This window comes from Mesoplodon densirostris, chromosome 3 (assembly GCF_025265405.1).
Source record: "Mesoplodon densirostris isolate mMesDen1 chromosome 3, mMesDen1 primary haplotype, whole genome shotgun sequence".
Lineage (NCBI taxonomy): Eukaryota > Metazoa > Chordata > Mammalia > Artiodactyla > Ziphiidae > Mesoplodon > Mesoplodon densirostris.
Window position 1 is genome coordinate 143,823,095 of NC_082663.1, and position 21,305 is coordinate 143,844,399.

General features: G+C 46.4%; 1 protein-coding gene across 3 annotated transcripts in view; it reads right to left on the reverse strand.

Moving 5' to 3' along the window:
* CACNA1A (calcium voltage-gated channel subunit alpha1 A) overlaps positions 1-21,305 on the reverse strand; it is a 238,334-nt gene that overhangs the window by 95,732 nt on the left and 121,297 nt on the right. For all 3 annotated transcript variants that reach the window (XM_060092233.1, XM_060092235.1, XM_060092236.1), the window contains exons 7-10: positions 7,662-7,765; positions 6,447-6,562; positions 5,282-5,338; positions 3,934-4,023 (exon numbers count right to left, since the gene is read on the reverse strand). In XM_060092233.1, the coding sequence (XP_059948216.1) occupies positions 3,934-4,023; positions 5,282-5,338; positions 6,447-6,562; positions 7,662-7,765 (367 nt within the window). The remainder of the gene's footprint in view (positions 1-3,933; positions 4,024-5,281; positions 5,339-6,446; positions 6,563-7,661; positions 7,766-21,305) is intronic.

Consider the following 21,305-nt stretch of genomic DNA (forward strand, 5'->3'; position numbering starts at 1 on the left):
TCAAGTTAAGATGAGGTCAGACTCGATTAGAGTGAGCCCTAAATCCAATGACTGGTATCCTTATAAGAGGAGAAGAGACACGGAGACACACAGGAAAAGACCGTGTGATGACAGAGGCAGAAATTGCAGTGAGGCAAGTAAAAGCCAAAGAGAGCCCAGGATTGCCGACAACACCAGAAGCTAAGAGAAAAGCGTGGGGGCAGACTCTCCCCTAAAGTCTTCAGAGGCAGCACGGCCCTGCCAACATCTTGATCTCCGTTTGGACTTCTGGCCTCCAGAGCTCTGAGAGAATACACTTCTGTTATTTTAAGCCACCCAGTTCGTGGTACCTGTGACAGCAGCCCTAGCAAACGAATACAGCCCACAATGAGCTTATACCCGTAAAACCATCTACATGGAATCTGGTTTTCCTAAAGAACCTGTGTTGTGATGGCAGATTCCATTCATGGCTCAATTTTTCCTAACGATGACTCAAGGTCCATATTTCAGCAGTCAGTTGATCAACTCTACGTGAGACTGTTTTGTAATTTGTTTATCAAATGAGCGGACAGCACAGTAGAATCATCAGTTACATAAAAGCTGCATTTACTAGGGTACAAATGAGGGCAAATGCCACACACTTCCTGCCTGACTTTGAAACACGTTATTATTATTATTATTATTATTATTTTTTTTTTTTTTTAATGTAAATAAATAAAGGTAAAGGCATTTCCTTGTCAGAACCCTGGAATTTCAGAGGTCTTTTTTCAGGATTGTTTAGGAAGCCCCTGCTAGCATAGGGGCCCCTTCCTGTGGGTTTTTGATCTATCAGGCAAGGGAGCTGGCTGTAGGTGGGTTTGCCTGTAGCAAACCTGTCCTGGGAGAACAAGCCACTGGCCTGTGTTTTGGACCCATCTACAAAATTGAAGTCACCTGCTTTCTTAACAGAGGTGCTATGGGACAGCGCTGTCACTTATTCAGTGTGACAGCTTTCAACTTCGGTTTCTCATCTTCCTTTTATCACACATTTATCAAATGCCAGCCTTGAATCTGGGTTCTCCAAGTAGCAAGTTTTCTTAGGTCAGCCACAAATTCGAGCTCTGGGGTCTCCCACAGACAAACCCTCTGTGAATCTATCATGGCTTCCTGGATCATCCCCACTCCCCGCCTCGTTAGGAGCTGACCCATGTCCCTCAAATTCATATGTTGAAGTTCTAACCAACCCCCACCCTGCCCCTGGGATCTCAGAATGTGACTGTATTTAGAGAGAGGGCCTTTCAAGAGGTAATTAAATTAAAATGAGATCATTAGGGTGGGCCTTAATCCTCTATGACTGGCGTCCTCATAAGAAGAGGAGATTAGGACACAGACACACATGGAGGAAAGACCACGTGAAGATACAGAGGAAGACAACCATCTATGGACCAAGGAGAAAGGCCACACCAGAAACCAACCCTGCCAACACCTTGATCTTGGACTTCCAAGATTGGTTGTTTCTGGTTTTTACTTTTTTGAATACCAGAAACAGTGCTGCTGAGAAGAGGTTGGTACATAGATCTTTTGCATATGTGAAGAAATATCTCCCTGTTAATTAAGAACAGGTACCCAATCTTACCCATAGAGGAGATGTTGGGTACCCTATTTTTTCAGTGCCTGACATTTAATAAATGTGGTATAGACAAAAAATATTTGCCTATCAAAATATAACAAAACAGATTAGAAAAATGGAAGCAACCTAAATGGGAAAAGATGTTGGACAGATGTAATGGATCAAATTCACAGAGTATTGATGGAGCATTCCAATTCCTGAATTTGCTGGAAGGAGAGAAACAGATGTATCCACAAGTGGAAACAGGACTTGTTCATCATTACGAAGAAAAGAGTGTTTTGGCTAGAAATTAAAAATGCAAATGAAAACAAGCTTTAAGGTATCATTACAAACCGACTTATCTGGGAAAGGAAATTAAACGGGTAATAGGCAATGGCCAGTGTGGGAGAATCTGTGAGTGTCTGAATACTTGGCAGGTTTATAAATGGGTTCAGTGTTTTTGAAACTCAGAATGGCTCTGTGAATAATGAGTTGAAAACCTGTTAATATCTTTGATCCTATAATTATCCCCAAGGAAATCCACCCAAAGGGTGGGGGGAGTCATTGTACGTAAATGTTCCCAGCAGTGCTCCTCGTAAGGGCAAGAATTGGAAATAACTCAAAGACCATATAATAAAGCCACGCTGAGCAAACCATAGTGTAGCCACCCTCTGGAGTGTGGGACAGTGACGGAAATCATTTTGAAACTCAGCAGTAAGCTTATAAACTAGGGGTGAATGAAAAAAGCAGAGTATGAAGTAGTTGGTTCCTGGGGATTAGAAACACGCGTATATTTTTACTTTTATTTTTTGGCCGTGCCTCAAGGCTTGTGGGATCTTGGTTCCCCGACCGGAGATCGAACCCGTGCACCCTGCCGTGGAAGCGCCGAGTCCTAACCACTGCACCGCCAGGGAAGTCCCAGAAACACGTGTATATTTTGAATTCCTGCCTCCCTCCCTCCTTCTCTCATCCTTGCCTCTATGCTCCATATACCCCATTAGTCTTAATGCCTTCTCCCCTCAGAGTCTTGTCTTATTTCCTGTGCCTGGAAGCTCCCCCACCCACTCTTTATAATTGGAATTTTTATTTTTATTTATTTTTATTTAATTTTATTTTTGCTGTACTCATGCAGCTTTCAGGATCTTCGTTCCTGCACCAAAGATTGAACCCATACCCTGGGCAGTGAAAGTGCAGAGTCCTAACCACTGGACTGCCAGGGAATTCCCTTCATAATCGGAATTTTAAAAAACCCATTTCAAAAGATAGTAGAGTCTCGGGCCTCCCTGGTGGCGCAAGTGGTTGAGAGTCCGCCTGCCGATGCAGGGGATACGGGTTCGTGCCCCGGTCTGGGAGGATCCCATATGCCGCGGAGCGGCTGGGCCCGTGAGCCATGGCCGCTGAGCCTGCGCGTCCGGAGCCTGTGCTCCGCAACGGGGGAGGCCACAACAGTGAGAGGCCCGCATACCGAAAAAAAAAAAAAAAAAAAAAAAAAAAAGATAGTAGAGTCTCCTTGGAAAAGATCGAAAGCAACACAGTCTCAATCAAGAGGGGTGAGAAGGAAAGAAGTCAATGTCCTCTCCCACCTCAAACGCTGCCCTTGGAGATAACCAACAGCAACAGCCTGAGCACAGCCTTCTCTCTGCTGTCACTGCCATGATGAACTCCTACCCACCCTTCAGTTCTCAGTGTCAATGTCACCTCCTCTGAGAAGCCCTCCCTGACCACACTCCACTTTTCCAGAGCAGGCTGAGTGCAGGGCATCTCCTCTGAAGTGCTGTTATCATTACAGGTTTATTTGTGTAATGACCTGTTTAATATCAATTTTCTGCACTGGACGGCAAGCTCCACATGGGTGGGGATTTGGTCTCTGTCTTGTTCACAATTGGGCACCTAATAAATGTAGCCCCTCAATGAGAACTAATGAACAATAATAATATTATTCATAAATAATGAATAATAATATTAGCCAATATCATGGGGACCTTATTCTCTGCCACATGTTGTTCTAAATGTTCAATGTGGATTATTATTATTATTCTTTTGGCCGCACCACGCGGCATGTGGCATCTTAGTTCCCCGACCAGGGATGGAACCTGTGCTCCCTGCAGTGGAAGCGCAGAGTCTTAACCACTGGACTGCCAGGGGAGTCCCTATATGTCGATTATTTAGTTTTATTTCTCCTGCCAATAATATGAAAAGACATGCTCTGTTGTTATTCTCATAATCATGTCATCTGTCCCAGGACACAGGTGGGAAGGAGCAGAATCAAGACCCAAATTTAGGCAGCCTGGTCCCCCAAGCTCTCACACTCCACCTCGAGGGCGATCAGTAATAAACAACTGCCAGGCGGCAGCAGGAGGACTTACCCACGGAGGCAATATCGGCCAGCTGATCCTCGGCCTCCTCGGGGTTGAGCAGGTCTGTCTTGCTTTTCTTTATGGTGGCTCTCCGCAGAGCTCCAACAATGGAAACATGGCAAGAGAAAAAGACGTTACCCTTTTTGCTACAAAAATGACACCGACTGAGTGTGTCCTTGGGTGCTGGGCGCTCTACCAGGGACTTTCTATGTGTTGTTGGATTTTACCCACGTGGTGGTCTGGTTTGGTGGCAAGTAAGAGCTTGCGCATTTCACAGATGTGGAGACAGAGGCTTAGGGAGGCTACATGACTTTGCCTAAGGGGTAAAGATGAGACCCAAGTCCCGTTCAGTCTGACTCGAAGTCTGGGCTCCCAGTCGTCATTTTCCCTCTAGGAGCCCTGGGATTGGATATGTAGTGACTCCTATGAAAACAGCCCACCCCTTAACCTTTAGCACACTTGCTAGGTGGGCTGGGACTATGGAAGCCCTTCCTCAGTATATAGGTTCTCCACCCCCAAGAACTCGCCAGGGGACAGTGAGTACAGGCATATACTTCCAATAAAGTGATTTAGACACCCCCAAGGGTAATCTCTTTCCCTCCCCCCAAAATCCATTTTGTAACCTACTGGGATAGGGCCCCAGCTCCTTTCCTTCCTTTTCACTCCTGGTCTCTTCAACCCAACGTCATTGCTCTGTCTAGACAACTTTCTAACATGTGAGACAACTGTCCTTAATAGTAATCTGGATTCTTGGTGAAATTATTTTTTTAAAATTTAATTCATTTTATTTTTGGCTGTGCTGTGTAGCTTGCGGGATCCTAGTTCCCCAACCACGGATTGAACCCGGGCCACTGCAGTGAAAGCACCAAGTCCTAACCACTGGACTGCCAGGGAATTCCCATTGGTGAAATTATTATTATTTATTTTACTTAGTGAACACAAATGGGGCTGACCCCGAGCCAGACACTGTTCTATGCATTCTATTTGCAATAATTAATATAATCCTCATAAACAATCAACTAAGGTAGGTATGATTATTATCATGCCCATTTGACAGATGGGAAAAATGGAGGCACAAAGCAGAAGAAGCTGGGCATGTGGTCAAAGCAGAAAGGGCAGGCAAGAAAGGGAAACCCTGTGTTAAGGTCCTGAAATTCCTCGAGGAAGCAGATTCTCACCATTCCCGTTATCTTCCTGAGCCTGACCTGGTCTTGTGCTTGTTCTTGGCATACCTGGGCCCTGAACATCCATTCCATGGAAGCCCCTCAGAATGGAGTAGCCTGTCCCCCCAGCCTCGGCTCCTCCTGTGTCCCCTGGGACCCACCCCCACCCCTGGAGCCAGGTTCAGAGCAGTTACCATCAAAGGGATGCCTCTGCTCCCCGTCGGTTTCATCCTCGGCGAGGATCACCTCTTCTGAAGAGGAAGAGCACATAGTTAAGCTCCAGCGTCTGGAGGACTCTCCTGGGGATGGGTTCCCTTGGACCAGGAAGGAGAAGGGTCCTCCTGGCCACTCTACTCTCCCCTTGCTGAGTGACAACTCAATTAGCCAGAAATGTGCTGCTCACTTGCTTCTGACTCCCAGCCCCACTTCAACGATGGTCCTAAAGCCAACATCATCCCTACCTCCTTCAAAATAAAAACCAACCTCCTTACCATAGCCTATAACATCTTGCCTGATTTGGCCCCCATCACTTCCCTGTCTTCCTTTTCTCCCACTCTCCACCTCACACTGATCCAGCCACACACAGCTTCCCTGCTATGACTCAACTCTACTCTTACCCCTGGGCCTTTGCACTTGCTGTTCCTTCTGCCTGGAAAGCTCTTCCCCTAGACATCCACATGGGTTCCTTTTTCACTTCCTTCAGGTCTCGGCTCAGAGGTCACCTCCTCAGAGAGACCCCCTCTGATCACCCTGCCTTCTCCGACTGTTTTCTGCCTCCTACTCTGTTTTTATTTTTCCTCTCAGCATCTGGCAACATCCAACATTATATGTATTTGGTTATTTTCTGCTCTCTCACTAGACTATCAGAGTCCTGCAGGCAGAGACCAAATCTCAGTGCCTAGAGCAGTGCCTGGCACACAGCAGGTGTCCCATAAATGTTTAAATAGCTGAACAAATGAACACGTACCTACTGTATGTGAGGCACTGCTCTTCTTAGGTGACTTAGCTTGGATTACCTTAGAGACTCCTCAAACAGCCTTATGAGGTAGGTACTATCATCATCTCTGCTTAACAGGCAGGGAAACTGAGGCACAGGGAGGTGAGCTGCATTGCTAGAAGGTGGCAGAGTTGGGATCTAACCCAATGTCTGATTTTAAAGCTCTTAAGTGTTATGTATGTCATATCCTGGCTTCATCCCGCTGGATTCTTGTTGCTAAAAACTGGAACTAGCAGTCCAGATCCTCTTTCTCCTCCCATCGTGACCCTTCCCTCCTCCATCTCCAAACTGCATGCATGACTCTCTGTGTGCTCTGTGGCCTGGGATTTCAATTCCTGAGCCCCAGGATGAAAGGGCCTCACCTGCTTTCGAGATCCACTCCATGTACCCGTTGAGTTCTCGTTCAATCTGCTGCTGCCGTCTCAGCTTCAAAAAAGCCCGCCGGTTCTCTACCCGCTCCCTTTCTTTGGCAAACTCCCTGAAGAAGCACAGAAGAGTCAGGTCTGGCTGTTTTAGAAATTTTAGGGAGTCTGTGTGTGTGTATGTTTGGGGATTCAGAATCCCTGGAGGGCAATGCATTTCAACAAGAGGAATCAGGTCTTCTGAGAGAAGATCAGAATATTTCAGGAGTGGGTATTTCTGCCAGTTTCCCACATTTCCCAACAACTGCACCCAGTTAGAGAAAAAAACCCAAAACCATAAACCATGCCATGCCAACCACTGCTGGCTGCATACCCCATTCTCATTCTCTGTACTCCTGGCTAAAGAATAGTTTCATCCCTCTCTTAAGTTATGTAAATGACACACGAGCTGAAGATTTCTGCAGCACCCTCACTTCTGTGATATAGGACTTTTCCAGTTTCCCTTCTTCCTCTTCCTGTTTGGAATGTGAGATGGCTATCTTGTGAGCATGAAGCAGCTATCCTGAGACCATGAAGCATCCACGAGATTGAAAGTCTCCAAAAGGATGTCAGAGTGGAAAGCTAGAAGACGCTGGGGTCCATCCTGGTACCATGGAGCCACCAAACCAGTCCCCAGACTTCTTGTAGTGAGAAAAATGAAACTCACTTATGGTTAAGCCAGAAAAACAATCTTGGGGGTAGGGGACAATGTGTGTCATGAAAATGCATGGTTGATTGTATGCTACAATTTTATATTTGGAAAATAGGGGAGGGGGGAAACCCAACCTATTGTTTCTTTTAAAAAATGTAAATTATAGAAATTAAAGCTCTATAGACTTTTCTTGTGTTTTGGGTGGTGGGCCTGAAAAATTTGAGAAAACCTTCCAAGTGAGAGGTCTAAATTACAAAGGGGCTTCCCGCTCCCTGGGTGGAGGTAGCTCAGTGCCAGCGGCACAGCTTGGTGAGTGAAGGCTGGGCTGGATTTCACCTCCCATGAGTCCCTTCACTGGGTGCCTCCAGCAGTGTACAACTTATGCACCTGTACATGGCTTTCTGATAACTGTCTAATAACCCAAAGCAATAGAAGAGGCCTATTCTCTGCCTGGAGAATGATGGCCTCTTCCTGGGAAAAAGATGGTGAGGGGAAGTGGGATGGGGGGACTAGAAGAGACTTACCCAGACAGCACACCCAGCACGAGATTCAGCATAAAAAAGGAGCCGATGATGATGAGGGGGATGAAGTACAACCAGTTCCAAGTGTTCCCTGAGGCATCGTTGCTCTATGGGGGGGTGAGGAAGGAAAGCAGGTGAGCACTGAGTGGGATTCAGGTATGACCTGACAGGTGAAGGAAGGGGGAGCTCTTGTTCTCCTGGGACTCTGTCCTCGAATGTCCTTGGCCTGTGGAGTCCTAGAGCTCTGGTAGCCCAAAGAGGGAGAGAGAGCACAGGATCAACCAGTGGGGGAGACTCCAGAGGTACCACTAGAAGGACAAAGCCCCCTCCTAATCATGTAGTCCTCATGGGACCAGAAACCAGCATGAAACTCAGGAGGACTCCACAGATCAAACTCCAGGAGGAGAAGGAAAAAAAGCTCATTGAAATGTAGAAATGAACCCCCAGTTACCTCCCTTCTCCCCCAAACAGTCATGATGGCAGGGTCTGATAATCAGGTTAAATCACCAAGCCAGATGGCAGGGCAGTAAACCTTTTCCTTAAGTGTCTCCCTCCTCTATTGCCTGCAGCCTCAATGTCAACCACAGAAAAATTCCCAGAAATGCCCAGATCAATTTTCAAGGGGAAGAAGTCCACAAATAGAACATTCTTCTCTGGGAGAACAGAACACTGTGCCAGTAAGTGAGAGGAGGGGAAGAAAATCAAGAATAGAGAAAGGAAGAAAGAAAAAAACCCCCCAGCACTTAAAGAGTACTTATTTGTGCCAGACACTCCTCTAAGCATATTACCTACATTGGCTTATTTACTCGTTTAATTCCCATGATGTCCCTATGTAATTGTCATGCACTGAGGAAACTGAGGCCCAGAAAGACAAAATTGCCAGCGTGAGGTCACAGAGCTAGACAGTGGTGGACATGGGATTTGAACCAGGTGGCCAGGACTCAGAGCCTGTGGACTTAATCTCTGTGCTGGGGAAGGCTTCTGGTTCATCAACTCTATGGCATCTGCAGAATGTGGGGGCCCCCAAGTGTGGCTTTAAAAGCTCACCTTTAAAAGCACTCTCAGTGCTACTGCTGCCCTGCAGAAAGGCTAAAACGAGAACGACTGACACTGGTGCTGTAAACCTGTGGAGGAACTGGAACTGTCGCATGCTGCCAATGGGAGGGTAACATGGTGTATGAGTTTCTTGTGGCTGCTGTAATAAAGAACCACCAAGTGGGTGGCTTAGAACAACAGAAATTTATTGGTTCACAGTTCTGGAGGCTAGAAATCCAAGATCAGGGTAGCAGCAGTGTTGGTTCCTTCCGGAGGCTCTGAGGGAGAATATGCCTCTCCCCTGGTATCTGGGGGTTTGCTGACAATCTTTTGTGGTTCTTTGGCTTGTAGATGCATCACCCTGATTTCTGCCTTCATCAACACATGACTTTCTTCCTGAGTGCATGTCTTTCTCTGTGTCCAAATTTCCCCTTTCTATAGGGACACCAGTCATATTGGATTAGGGCCCATCCTAATGACCTTATCTTAACTAATTACTCCTGCAATGACCCCATTTCCAAATAAAGTCACATTCTGAGGTACTAGGAGTTAGGGCTTCAACATGTGCATTTTGGAAGGGACACAATTCAATCCATAATACATGGTACAACCACTTTGAAAAATGGGTTGGGAATTTCTACTAAAATTAAATCATGCACCTTCACTATGTCATGAACATTACATTCCGGGGATGTTATCCAACAGAAACGTGAACCTGTGTATGCCAAAGACACATGCAAGAACGTTCATAGTGGTGATCTTCATAACAGTTCCAAACTGGAAAAAAACTGAATCCTTCTCAACAGGAGGGAAGATAAATGGAATACTGTGCAATGAATGACTGCCATCCACCACATGAAACTTTACAGACTTGGCGTCAAGCAAAAGGAGCCAGACAGAAAAGAGCATATATGTAAGATTCTATTCATGCAAAATATAAAAACAGGCAAACGAGTTGATGATGTTTGAGGTCCAGATGGGGTATCCTTTGGGGAGGGTAGTGACTCTGGAGGGAACACGAGGGGGACCTTCTGGGGCTGAGAAGGTTCTGTTTCCTGATCTGGGTGCTGGTTACACATGTGTGTTCAGTTTGTAAAAATTCATCAGATGTGATCTGTGAAGTGTCCTGTATGTGTATTTTACTTGAACCAAAAAAAAGGTTTTTTTTGTTTTTGTTTTTAAAAGGAAGTCAACTTTACCTTAAAAAGCAAGGAAATTCTGACCCATGTTACAACATGGATGAACCTTGAGGACATTATGCTAAATGAAATAAGCCAGACACAAAAGGACGAAAACTGTATGATTCCACTTATATGAGGTTCCCAGAGTTGTCAAGTTCACAGAGACAGAAAGAATGGTGGGCAGGGGCTGGGGGAGGGGGACGGAGGGTTAGTTTTTAGCGGGGACAGAGTTACAGTTTTGCAAGATGAAAAAGTTCTGGGGATGGATGGTGGTGACAGCTGCACAACACAGTGAACGCACTTAATGCCAGTGAACTGGACAGCTAAACATTTAGATGGTAAATGTTAGGTTATGTTTATTTTACCACAATAATTAAAAAAAAAGAAAACAAACAAACCCAAAAAGCCAACTTCCATGATGGACACAGACAGGTTCAGGGGACAATGAATATGCCAGTCCCCTGCTCACACCCTTGTTCTAACAGAGTTCCAATGCTTTGCTTCTTGAAGGTTCTGGAAGAAAGAAAAGGGTCAGCAGAACAGGGGTGGACAGAAGGCAGGACTGGCTTTGTGCTTCCCCCTCTGATGATGCTGCTGTGGCTGAGGCCTTTTCATGACCATTTCTTAGGGCTAACTATAGCCCAGGGAGAGAAAGCCTGCACCGGCCAACAGAAGGAAAAAGTCTGGCTATCTCAGGAAGCAGGTTTGGGATGGAGACAGGGCAGTGGGTGGGTGGGGGGAGAGGGGCAGGACTGAAAGGGGAGAAAGGGCTGAGGCCCTGGGTACCAAGGCAGCCCCTCCACCCCAGGATCTGCCCACACCCCAGCTCCCTGATATGCTTAGAACCACCTGGCCCCATGATGCTGCCCGGCATAAAAGACACTCTCAGTGCCAGGTCCTCAGCCGACTTGAGCTCATTTAATCCTCTCACAAAAGGTGGTATGCAATCCTCCCCATCTTCCCGGGTGAGGAAACTAAGGCACATAGAGGTAAAGTCCCATGCCCAAGGTCCCTGTCGTGGGCTGCATTGTATCCCCCTAAAAGATATGTTCGGGGACTTCGCTGGAGGTCCAGTGGTTAAGACTCCATGCTCTCAATGCAGGGGGCACAGATTCAATCCCTGGTCAGGGAACTATGATCCCACATGCTTCCATGGCACGCCCCACCCCCCCAAAAAAAGATACGTTGAAATCCTAACCTCCAGTACCTTTCAATGTGACCCTATTTGGAAACAGGGTCTTTGCAGCTGCCATCAAGTTAAGAAGAAGTCATGATCGTGGGCCCTAGTCCACTATGACTGGTGTCCTTTTAAGAAGAAGAAATAACAGGTGAAGACAGGGACACACAGGGGAGAGGACAGCCATGTGACAATGGAGGCAGAGATTGGAGGGACACAGCTGCAAGTCAAGGAGTGCTGAGGGCTGACAGTCACCACCAGAAGTCAGGAAGAGGCAAGAAAGAATTCCACCCAGAGTCTCAGAGGGAGTATAACCCTGCTGACACCTTGATTTTGGACTCTGGCCTCCAGAGCTGTGAGAGAATACATTTTTGTTGTTTGAGGCCATCCAGCTGTGGTACTTGGTGATGTCAGCCACAGACAGAGAACACAGTAACCGAGCTACTAAATGGCAGAGGTGCTACCTCCCGACCCCATCACTTCCAGGCCCTGCTTTCCTGTCATTCTCCCCCTGGATCACTCCAGCCACATGGCCTTCCTGTAGCTCCTCAAACGCACCAAGCACAGTCCCACCTCAGGGCCTTTGCACCTATTGCTTCCTCTGCCTGGAATGCTCTTCTCCTAATTTCCTACATGGCTCCCCTCACCTCCTTCAGATCTCTGCTCAAAGGCCACTTTCTCAGGCAGGGTTTCCCTGATGGCCTTTTACAGTTGCGCCTTCATTTCTAATCTCATTTCCTGCTCTATTTTTCCCTTAGTGCATCTCCTCCTCTATACTTACTTCTCCTGCTCATTGTCCATCTCCCCACTGTCAATTCCATGTGGAGCAGGGACGTTGTGCTTTTTTCCCACTGCTATATTCCCTATCACAATGCCAGGCATGCATGCAGTGTCCAATAAATGTTTGTTGAATGACTAAATGAGTGGTGGCTCCCCACACAGCCCACATCCTCTACCCCAAGCTGTGCTCCCTTCTCCCTCCTCTCTCCTTCCTCTCTTGTCTTGCTTTTCCCTCCCTGGGGACTGGGGTTCTGCTGCCTGATTTTAGAGATGCTTGTTCTCTTTCCAATCTAGCCCAAATGATTCAATTACATGCTGTGGATCCAACAACTCACAGAGAAGAAGCTGGCAGATGGTTGGGTGCAGTTTTTGATTAGTAGGTGGGCTTCCTGGGGTTTGCTCAGGAGAAAAATGAGAAATATATTTCCCAAGCTGAAAGACTGGAGCTTCCTTGGCCGTTCTGTGATAGCGCAGAATGTGGGGGACATAAACCTCCCATCCTGGGTCTTACCTCCTTTGGCAGTTCAGGTTAAGTGTGGGTGTGCTCATGAGTCTGGATGTGGGGAGGAGGGAAATTGCTTGCTTGTCAAAGTCATTAACACCAGAAAGATACACTTGCAAGATTGCCTTGTCTTTCTTCCCAAGGCTCAAAGAGTTCCACTGCCTGCAACGCTATTCTTCATTAGTGCTGTCACTAAATATTTACTGAGATACGGCAAGATTGCCCGTCCCTGTCTCCCTGTGGTTGGCTGAGGGCCATATGATGAGTGCTGGCCAATGAGGAGTGAGTGGAAATACCTAAGTCACTTTTGGACCAGAGCACTGAACTGCCAGTGTGGGACCCTCCAGGGCTCTCTTTCCTTTTGGAATACCAACTGGCAATGTTCTAGGTGCTGGTTGCTCCATTAACTAGGTCCCAAGTGACTCTGCTGAGTATAGCTCCCTTCTTCCTCACTGCCAACCTGCACTGGACATGTAGCATGAACCAGAAAAGACATTTGTTGTTAAAATCACAGTGACATTGGAGAATGTTTGTTACCGCAGCATAACCTAGATTTCCTGACTGATACACCTGGATATTTTCTTGGTTCACTCCTTTATCTCCTTTAGATTTCTCTCAAATATCACTTTCTCATTGACTTTTATATGGCTCTCAGGAGGCAGATGGGGGACAAGAATGTTTCCTGTATGTCTGACAGAGAAATTAAGGTTCAAGATTACGATGAGCTGGTTGTCCTCTGAGCCTCTGCCTGGAGACAGTTTCTCCTAGATCTTGACTTGGTTGATTCCCTCTCATCACTCAGCCTTTCATTCTACTGTGCCCCCTCTCAGAGAAGCCTTCCAGCCAAAAGGGCTTGCCCCTCCTCACAGCACAGACAGAACTCTCATTCACTTCCAAGCATGTTTTGCTTTCTGAATCATTTTGTCAATATATTCATTTGCATTTGAAGTCCCTGTGGGCGGACTGTTTAAATAATAACAATGACAGGGAAATGTATTTATCCCAAGTCCCAGTGATTAGGTTGTTTCCCTGGGAAACGAAGAGGCAGGTGGGACCACAACGGTCACTTTAGTAGAGCCCGTTTGAGCTGACAAAACACCCCTTGATTCCCAGAATCTCCAGTGGATGGGGAAACTGAGGCTGAGGGAGATGATTTGCCTGGCTCACACAGGGTGCGGATGGCACAGCTGGGGCTAGACCCATCATTCTGGCTTGTATCCGACAGATTTTTTTTCTACCTCACTCCTTCACTGCACTTACATAGTATTTTCTGTTTATAACAATTGGCCCATGAGAGCCTTAAAGGAGAGGGAAAATACGGATTCACCCTCCACACTGTTGGTACCTAGCATGATGCCTGGCGCTTAGCAAGCGCTCGATACTCATCAAACAAATGAATGGCTGAGTCCCAGTAAAATCCTTAAGTGACTTCTGTTTTATGGCTTATTTTCCTCTAAGTTTTTTGAGCATGGTTCAGTCAGAAAAAGTATAGAAGATGTAAAAAAACAACAAACCTCAGCTCAAGAGAACACCCAACTCCCCAGCATAAGGGATAAAAATGGGGTGGATTTGACCGTGAAAGAGCCAAAGCCCCACAGTGGCCATGAGGGAGGTCGTATGTCTGTCCCAGTTTGTAGCTGTTATTAAATCATGCGATGCCTGTTAATTATTTTTTGAGTTCTCCTTTCCCCATTCACTCTCAAAATTGTCCTGGTTTGGGCAGCGAATTATATGGTCTTTCTGCCTCTGAGGTCTCCTGTCACCTCCCCTGGCCTCTTCAGCTCCCTTGCTCACCCTCACTTCCAGCCACATGGGCTGCCTGGCTACTCCTCACAAATGCCAGAACCACTCCTGCCTTAGGGCCTTTGCACTGGCTGTCCTATCCACCTGGGTCTCTCTTCCCTGACATACCTACATGGCTCTCCCTCACCTCTTTCAGGTCTTATTAGAACTTCAACCTCTCACCTTGAGGATCCACAGCCCCTCTACTGCTTTATTTTTCACCTGAGCTTTCATCACCCTCTTACACAGGAGTTGACAAACCACCACCCATGTGTGCCACCTGTTTCTGTAAATTAAGGTTTGTTGGCACACAGCCATGCCCATTCATTATGTATCTTCCCTGTGGCTGCTTTTGTGCTACGGAAGCAGATTGAGTAGTTGTGACAGAGACTGCATGGCCCACAAAGCCTAAAATATTTAAGATTCTGCCATATATATAAAATTTTCTTAATTATCTTGTTGGCTGCCTGCTTCTCCCACCAAAATGTCAACTCCCCCCAAACAGGGATTTTTTGTCTCTTCCATTTGCTGCATAACCTTGGTGCCTAGAACGTTGCCTGCATGCAGTACACATTCAATGAATGTTAGTTGAATGAATGTGTGATCTAAAGTCCCCCAGATCTGATGCTTTGATGTTGGCCAAAATAAACATCTATGAATTATACAAGGGCTTAGGTCAAAGATCAGTTTCAACCATTAGTGACCATTTGTCAAGGGACTTGCATTTATAATCATCAACTAAGCACAGTTTTACCATTTTCTTAATTGCCATTAAGTGAGGAATAGAAATAGAGAGTAAGAGAGACACACAGAGAAAAGCACAGAGAGGTGGGGGAGAGAGAGGAATAAAGAGGTGAAGAAAGGAAAGGAGGAGAGAGAAAGAGAGAGACAGGAAGAAACAGAGAGAGACAGAGAGACCAAGAATTAAGAGAGACAAAGACAGAGAGGGGAAGAAAAAAGAGAAGGTGAGAGTCATAGAGAGAGGGAGGGAGTGTAACAGTTAGTGCCCAGTGCTGGGTTCAAATCCTGACTTCACTACCCTTGACTAGGGGATCTTGGCAGGTCACTGCATCCCCGTGAGCCTCAGTTTCCTCATCTGGAAGATGGACCTAAAAATATTTCCCCTCATGAGGGTGTTTTATGGATCAGTTGATGATACAAGGAAGATGTAGGGATGCAGCAGGCTCTCAGCGAATGGTGAAAAGTTAACTCAAGATGTACAGGTCCTGCCAGGGCCCCAGACTCTTCCTCTCCCCACCCTGGTAGCAACTAAGAGAGGGCAAGTCCCTTCGCCCACACTGCATCCCCAGGCTGCTTTGGCTCATTCGGTGAGAAGCATGTTGGGTATGTCCTCTGTGTGGGGTGGAGGTAATTTCTGATTTTTTTTTTGTTTTTGAGTCATGCATGCACATATGGTGAGGGGGTCCTTGTGAAATAAGGCTGTCTGTTGCTCAAGAAATACACAGAGCCACCAACTTTTGTCTCCAGCAAATGGCTCCAGTGCAGCCCTCCTGGGCTTCCCCATGCCGCCTCCTTGAGCTCAGAGAGCCCGTCCTCCATCCTGTTTGCCATGGGAGGTAGCAAATAGCAGATTCTGAGGGAACCAGTGTTGAGTCAGAGCTGGATTCCAACCTTAACTCCCTGTGTGTGGCCTTGGCCCTCAGTTTCCTCATCTGTAAAATGGGACTATTTAAGGCTCTACCTTAGAGGGTTACCATCAAGGAGTCACGGGCTGGTGCACAGAGAAACACCCAGACTAGTGCGGTACAGAGGAAATAGCTGATAGCCCATTAGGATTCCAGAAGGCTGCCCAGATCCAATGTGGGCCCCAGGAAGGTCCAGGCATGGGTACAGGAGCCCTGTGGGTCCTTCAGAGGTCCAGCACAATGGTAGAGCTCGGCTATGTTGACTGAGGTTCATTTTATAGCAGTTGGACATGACTCGGACCACACTTTTGGCACAGAATTTCAATATACTTGCCTTTGTGGTCTTTGGGCTTGGATAAGCACTCACCCCACTACAAAATCCTAATGTGGGCAGGTCCACCATGCCCAGGGATGCCTCAATGTCCCATCTTCAAGGATCCCTGGTCTTCTAGAGCAGGGTTTCTCCACAGTGGCACTCTTGACATTTTGAATTGGGTAACTTGTGGTGGGGGCTGAGCCAGACACGGACAGCGAGAATTTCAGTTACTTGCTAAGCTATCACCTCCTCGGAGGGTTTTCCTAGCCAAGCAACCACAGAAATCACTGAGAGATTCCCTCAGGCTCAACTGGGGTGGGAATCCTTGGGGAGTCTGTGAATTTGCATGGAAAAAAGTTTATCCTTCACTTCCCCTAATTTCCACCAGAAAGTGGGGCATTTTCTTCCATTATGAGGGGAGGCAGCAAACTGCAACAGTGTGGGCAGAACCGGTGATGCCCCTCACCCACAGAAATCACATGTAGTTCACAGATATCCCACAAAATCTTTTAGCTTCAACACTCCCATGAAATTATGGGGGTTATCTGACTCATTGCCAGGTCCTGTTGGCAATGTATTATAAACACTAAAACGACGTCACCAATCTGTTTTTAACAATATTTTTATAACAATTTCAGCACATTTGGCTTCCTTCATCTCCAGTCTTTTAATTTATTAGACTTTAAAAATCATTACACTGACAAAGGGGTCTGTGGCTCAACACGGTTTAAAATTCTTTCAGGTGGATTCTCTTTGCTCCCAATCTTCCATATTTCTGCCCCAGACTTAGTGAGAGTTTTAAGAAGTTCCTCCTTTGAAAATTAACTGCCCTCCTTGCCTCCCGCCCTTCCTCTCTCCTTCCCTCCTTTCCCCTCCTCAACCCCCCACCTCTCTCCCCCTCCCCCCCAATATCTATTTCTCTGGGTTCAGCTCAGAGCACAGGGAAGAGGAATGCAGAGCTCGAAGGCTGGTACTGCCATTTCCTGTCTGGCCACCTCCGGCAACTTTCTCAACCAGAGTCTTATTTGTAAAATGGGTGACAGTAATCTCTCCCTCACCAGTTATTTATAGACTTTATTTGGGTTTGCCCCCTTTTCAGGATCCCATTCAGGATCCACCATTTCATTTAGTCCTCATGCCTCCTTAGGCTCCTCTGGTCTGGGTCAGTTTCTCAGTCTTTCCTTGTTTGTCACGACCTTGACAGTCTTGAAGAGAACTGCTCAGGTATCCTGCAGAACGCCCTCCAATCTGGGTTTGTCTGATGTTTTGCCTATGATTATGGGGTTATGAGTCTTTGAGAAGAAAACCCCGGAGGTGAGGTTCCCTCATCATATCAAATCAAAGATCCTATGATCACACATCCACTGGGATGTCAAAATTTGTCACTTGGTTAAGGTGGTGTCTTCTAGGTTTCTCCACTGTGAAATGATATATGTCCTCTCCTTATGCTATTCTTTAGAAGTGAGTCACTAAGTCCAGCCCATCCTCAAATTGGGGGTGGGGGAAAGATTAAACTCCATTCCTGGAGGGGGACTGTCTATATATATTAAATGGAATTCTTTTGTAAGGAAGATTTGTCTCTTCTTCACTTATTTTGTTTATTTAATAATAAAGCAATAAAATGACCATTTATTATTGTTATGTCAATCAATAAGTCATTTATTTATTTTGACGTGGACTCTCTCTGGACAGGTAATATGAGATAAAAACACCCGGCATACAGTGGGCACCCAGAAAATGTTCTTTTTCCTGTCCTTCCTCCTCATCTCCTGGTCTACGAGTAACCAAAAATCTTTTTCCTCCTAAACTCTTAGCAAGACAAGTTGAAATGCACTCCCTGATTATAAAAGTAAATTATGAAACTACTATACATAAAATAGATAAGCAACAAGGATTTACTGTATAGCACAGGGAATGGTATTCAATATTTTGTAATAACCTAAAATGGAATATAATCTGCAAAAACATAACTGAATTACGAGGCTATACATCCGAAACTAATGCAATATTGTAAATCAACTATCCTTCAATTAAAAAAAAGAGGATAAAAGTAAATTGTGCTCATTGTAGAAAATTTTGAAAATATAGAGAAGTATCAAGAAGATAAAGATTCCCAAATCCCACTACCTAAAGGCCATCTTGGTACAGCGGACTTCAGTCTTTTTTCCTTATATTTTCAAAATTACACACTTGAGATTATAAGGTTCTACGGACTGAATTGTATCCCTTCTCCAACCCAACTCATGTGTTGAAGCCCTAATCCCCGATGTAATGGCATTTGGAGATGGGGCCTTTGGGGGGTGATTAGGGTTACAGGAGGTCATAAGAGTGGGGCCTGCATGATGAGATTAGTGTCCTTGTAAAAGTCACTAATCCCAGAGAGCTTGCTCTCTCTCTCTCTGCCCTCACCATGTGAAGACACAGTGAGAAGGCAGCCATCTGCAAGCCAGGAAGAGAGCCCTCACCAGAACTGGACCACACTGACACCCTGATCTCAGACTTCCAGCCTCCAGAACTGTGAGAAAGTACATTTCTGCTGTCTAAGTTGCCCAGTCTATGGTGTTTTGTAATGTCAGTCGGAGCTGACGAAGACATAAGGCTTATCTCACCTTGATTCTTTTTTTAAAATCAGTCCCCCCCCCCACTTGTCATTATATGGTGAGCATTTCCCCACATCCTTAAATATTCTCCCAACAGATGATTTTTAATGACATAATACTCCATCATATGGAGGGACCATACGGTATTTAACCAGTTGCTTCCAGTTTTGTTCTATTTTTACAAATAACGCTGGGGTGCACATCCTGATATAAATCTTCGACAGGGGTGCTGATTAGTTAAGGTTAGGCTTTTTCTAAAAGGCACTTTAACCAGGAAGCCAAGTGGGAAAGAAAAGAGACAAATTGAAAAGGGAAAAACCTGGATGGGGCCCCAGCACACCGTGTAGGCGAGCTGCTGTTCCCTTTGCCAAGAACGCTCTTCCCCCAAACATCTGTCTGGCTCTCTCCATCTCTGTGGAAATGTCACCTCCTCTGAGGAGCCTTCCCTCATTGCCTGACCTAAACTAGCCCCCACACCCCAACACCTGTCCTTTTATGCTGCTGTTGTCCTCATAGGATGACACAGGTCATGTCACCACGTCCCACATTATGTATTTGATTAATGTCTATCTTCCACCTTCTGAGTAGTTTATTAGTTATAATATTTATTGGTCACATCTGGGATTTTTGTTTGTCTTCTTCATTGTGTTGTCCCTGATCTCCTGATCATTTCCTGGCACACAGTAGGCACTCAATAAATAATTATGGAATAAACAAATGGATTTCAATGATACTGAGAAAAGAAATGAGATGTTGGGATCATAAAGCACTGCCCACCCAGCTGGACGACATCCATCTGGCATCTGTGCCTGTAGATTCTAAGATGCTTGGAGCAGGTGCTTCTGGACTCTTCCCATGGATCTCACCTGATAGCGGATGGTGAGGTCATGCTCACGGTCTTGGCTCTAGCACAAGCATAAAGGACAGATAGTCCAGACACTGTGCCTGCCTGTGGCTGGATGGAGATAAGGGAGTCCTAGGGCAGGCCTGGCAAATGGCAGAGCACAAGGGCAGGACCCAAATGAGTCTGGAAAAGCAATAGCTCTGTCCTCGTCAGCAGAAATTCAAAGATGCCACTTAGCCCCTGCCCTTAGCAATGAGTTGTCCTAGTGGTTGTGTTTCAGGGTGAGGGGAGGTTGTCTTAATTTAGGAAGCCCCAGACAAGGGTTCAGGTGCAAGCACTTCATTTGGGAGATGTTATGAATTGAATTATGTCCCCACCATCCCTGCCCCACCAAGATCTGTTGAAGTCCTAACTTCCAGGACCTCAGAATGTGACCTTATTTAGAAATGGGGTTGCTGCAGATGTAATTAGTTAAGATGACGTTGTACTGGAGTAGGGTGGGCCCTAAGCCAATGTGACCAGTGTCCTTATAAGAATATGGCCATGGGAAGATGGGGTATTCGAGTGGACAACAGAGAATCTATAAGCCAAAGAATGCCAAGGATTGCTGGCAGCCACCAGAAGCTGGAAGAGGCAAGGAAGTATTCTCCCCGAGAGCCTCTGGAGGGAGCCTGGCCCTGCTGGCACCTTCTGGCCTCCATACTGTGAGGTAATAAATGTCTGTTGTTTTAAGCCACGCGGTTTGTGGTACTTTATCACTGCTCTAGGCTCGCATCAGGCTCAAATCCCTGCTCCCTGGGTTTCCACCCAAAGCATGACTGTGGGATGTAAGTGCATGGAAAGTTCTAGAAGGCTACTCTGAGTTAGTGGCAGTTACCAGCGGGGTGAGAGTGGCAAATAAAGTGGGACCCAATGGCTCACTCCACTTCTTCAGGTGCTGCTGGAGTTTTCACAATGAAAAATTCATTTACATTTTTAAAAGGAGTGCCCTTTGGGGTGGAAAATTTGGCCCATGTACTGTTCTAAATCTTCACATATATTCACCTCCCTCAGTCCTGGTGCCCTGTGACGTAGGACTGTGCTTCTCCTCATTTTGCACACATGGAAATGGAGGCACAGAGAGCCCAAGTGACTTGTCCAAGGTTGCACAGCAAGGAAGTGGTGGAGTCGGGAGGGGAACCCAAGCAGCCTGATGCCTGACTCTGTGCTCTCAACTGTTTCCCCCGAGTTTGCTTCCCCCAAGGTGATTCAGCTCTAAGCTTCCAGGGCAAATATCCCCTAAGATGATGGTGCTTACAACTATAGAACCCTCTGGAAATTCGTGTCCCTGCTCACACTTCCTTATCCACCACTGAGCTCATTTCCATTTTCTTCCTATGAACCTCAGACCCTTTTTCTGGATGTCCAACCCCATGATATAACCTGTTTCCATGTTCACACTTTACTTAGCTCCTGTTCTCCACCCCCACTCTCTGCCTAAGTTTCCTTACTTTCCTGTCTCCCACTTCTGTTTCACTCCCAGGAGGGTTCATTTCCCTCTGAAGCCTCCTCTTGCAACTGCCTTGTAAAGAAAAAAAACCTAGGGACTTCCCTGGCGGTGCATTGGTTAAGAATCTGCCTGCCAATGCAGGGGACACGGTTTCGAGCCCTGGTCCGGGAAGATCCCACATGCTGTGGAACAACTAAGCCCGTGCGCCACAACTACTGAGCCTGTGCTCTAGAGCCCGCGAGCCACAACTACTGAAGCCCACATGCCTAGAGCCCATGCTCCGCAACGAGGGAAG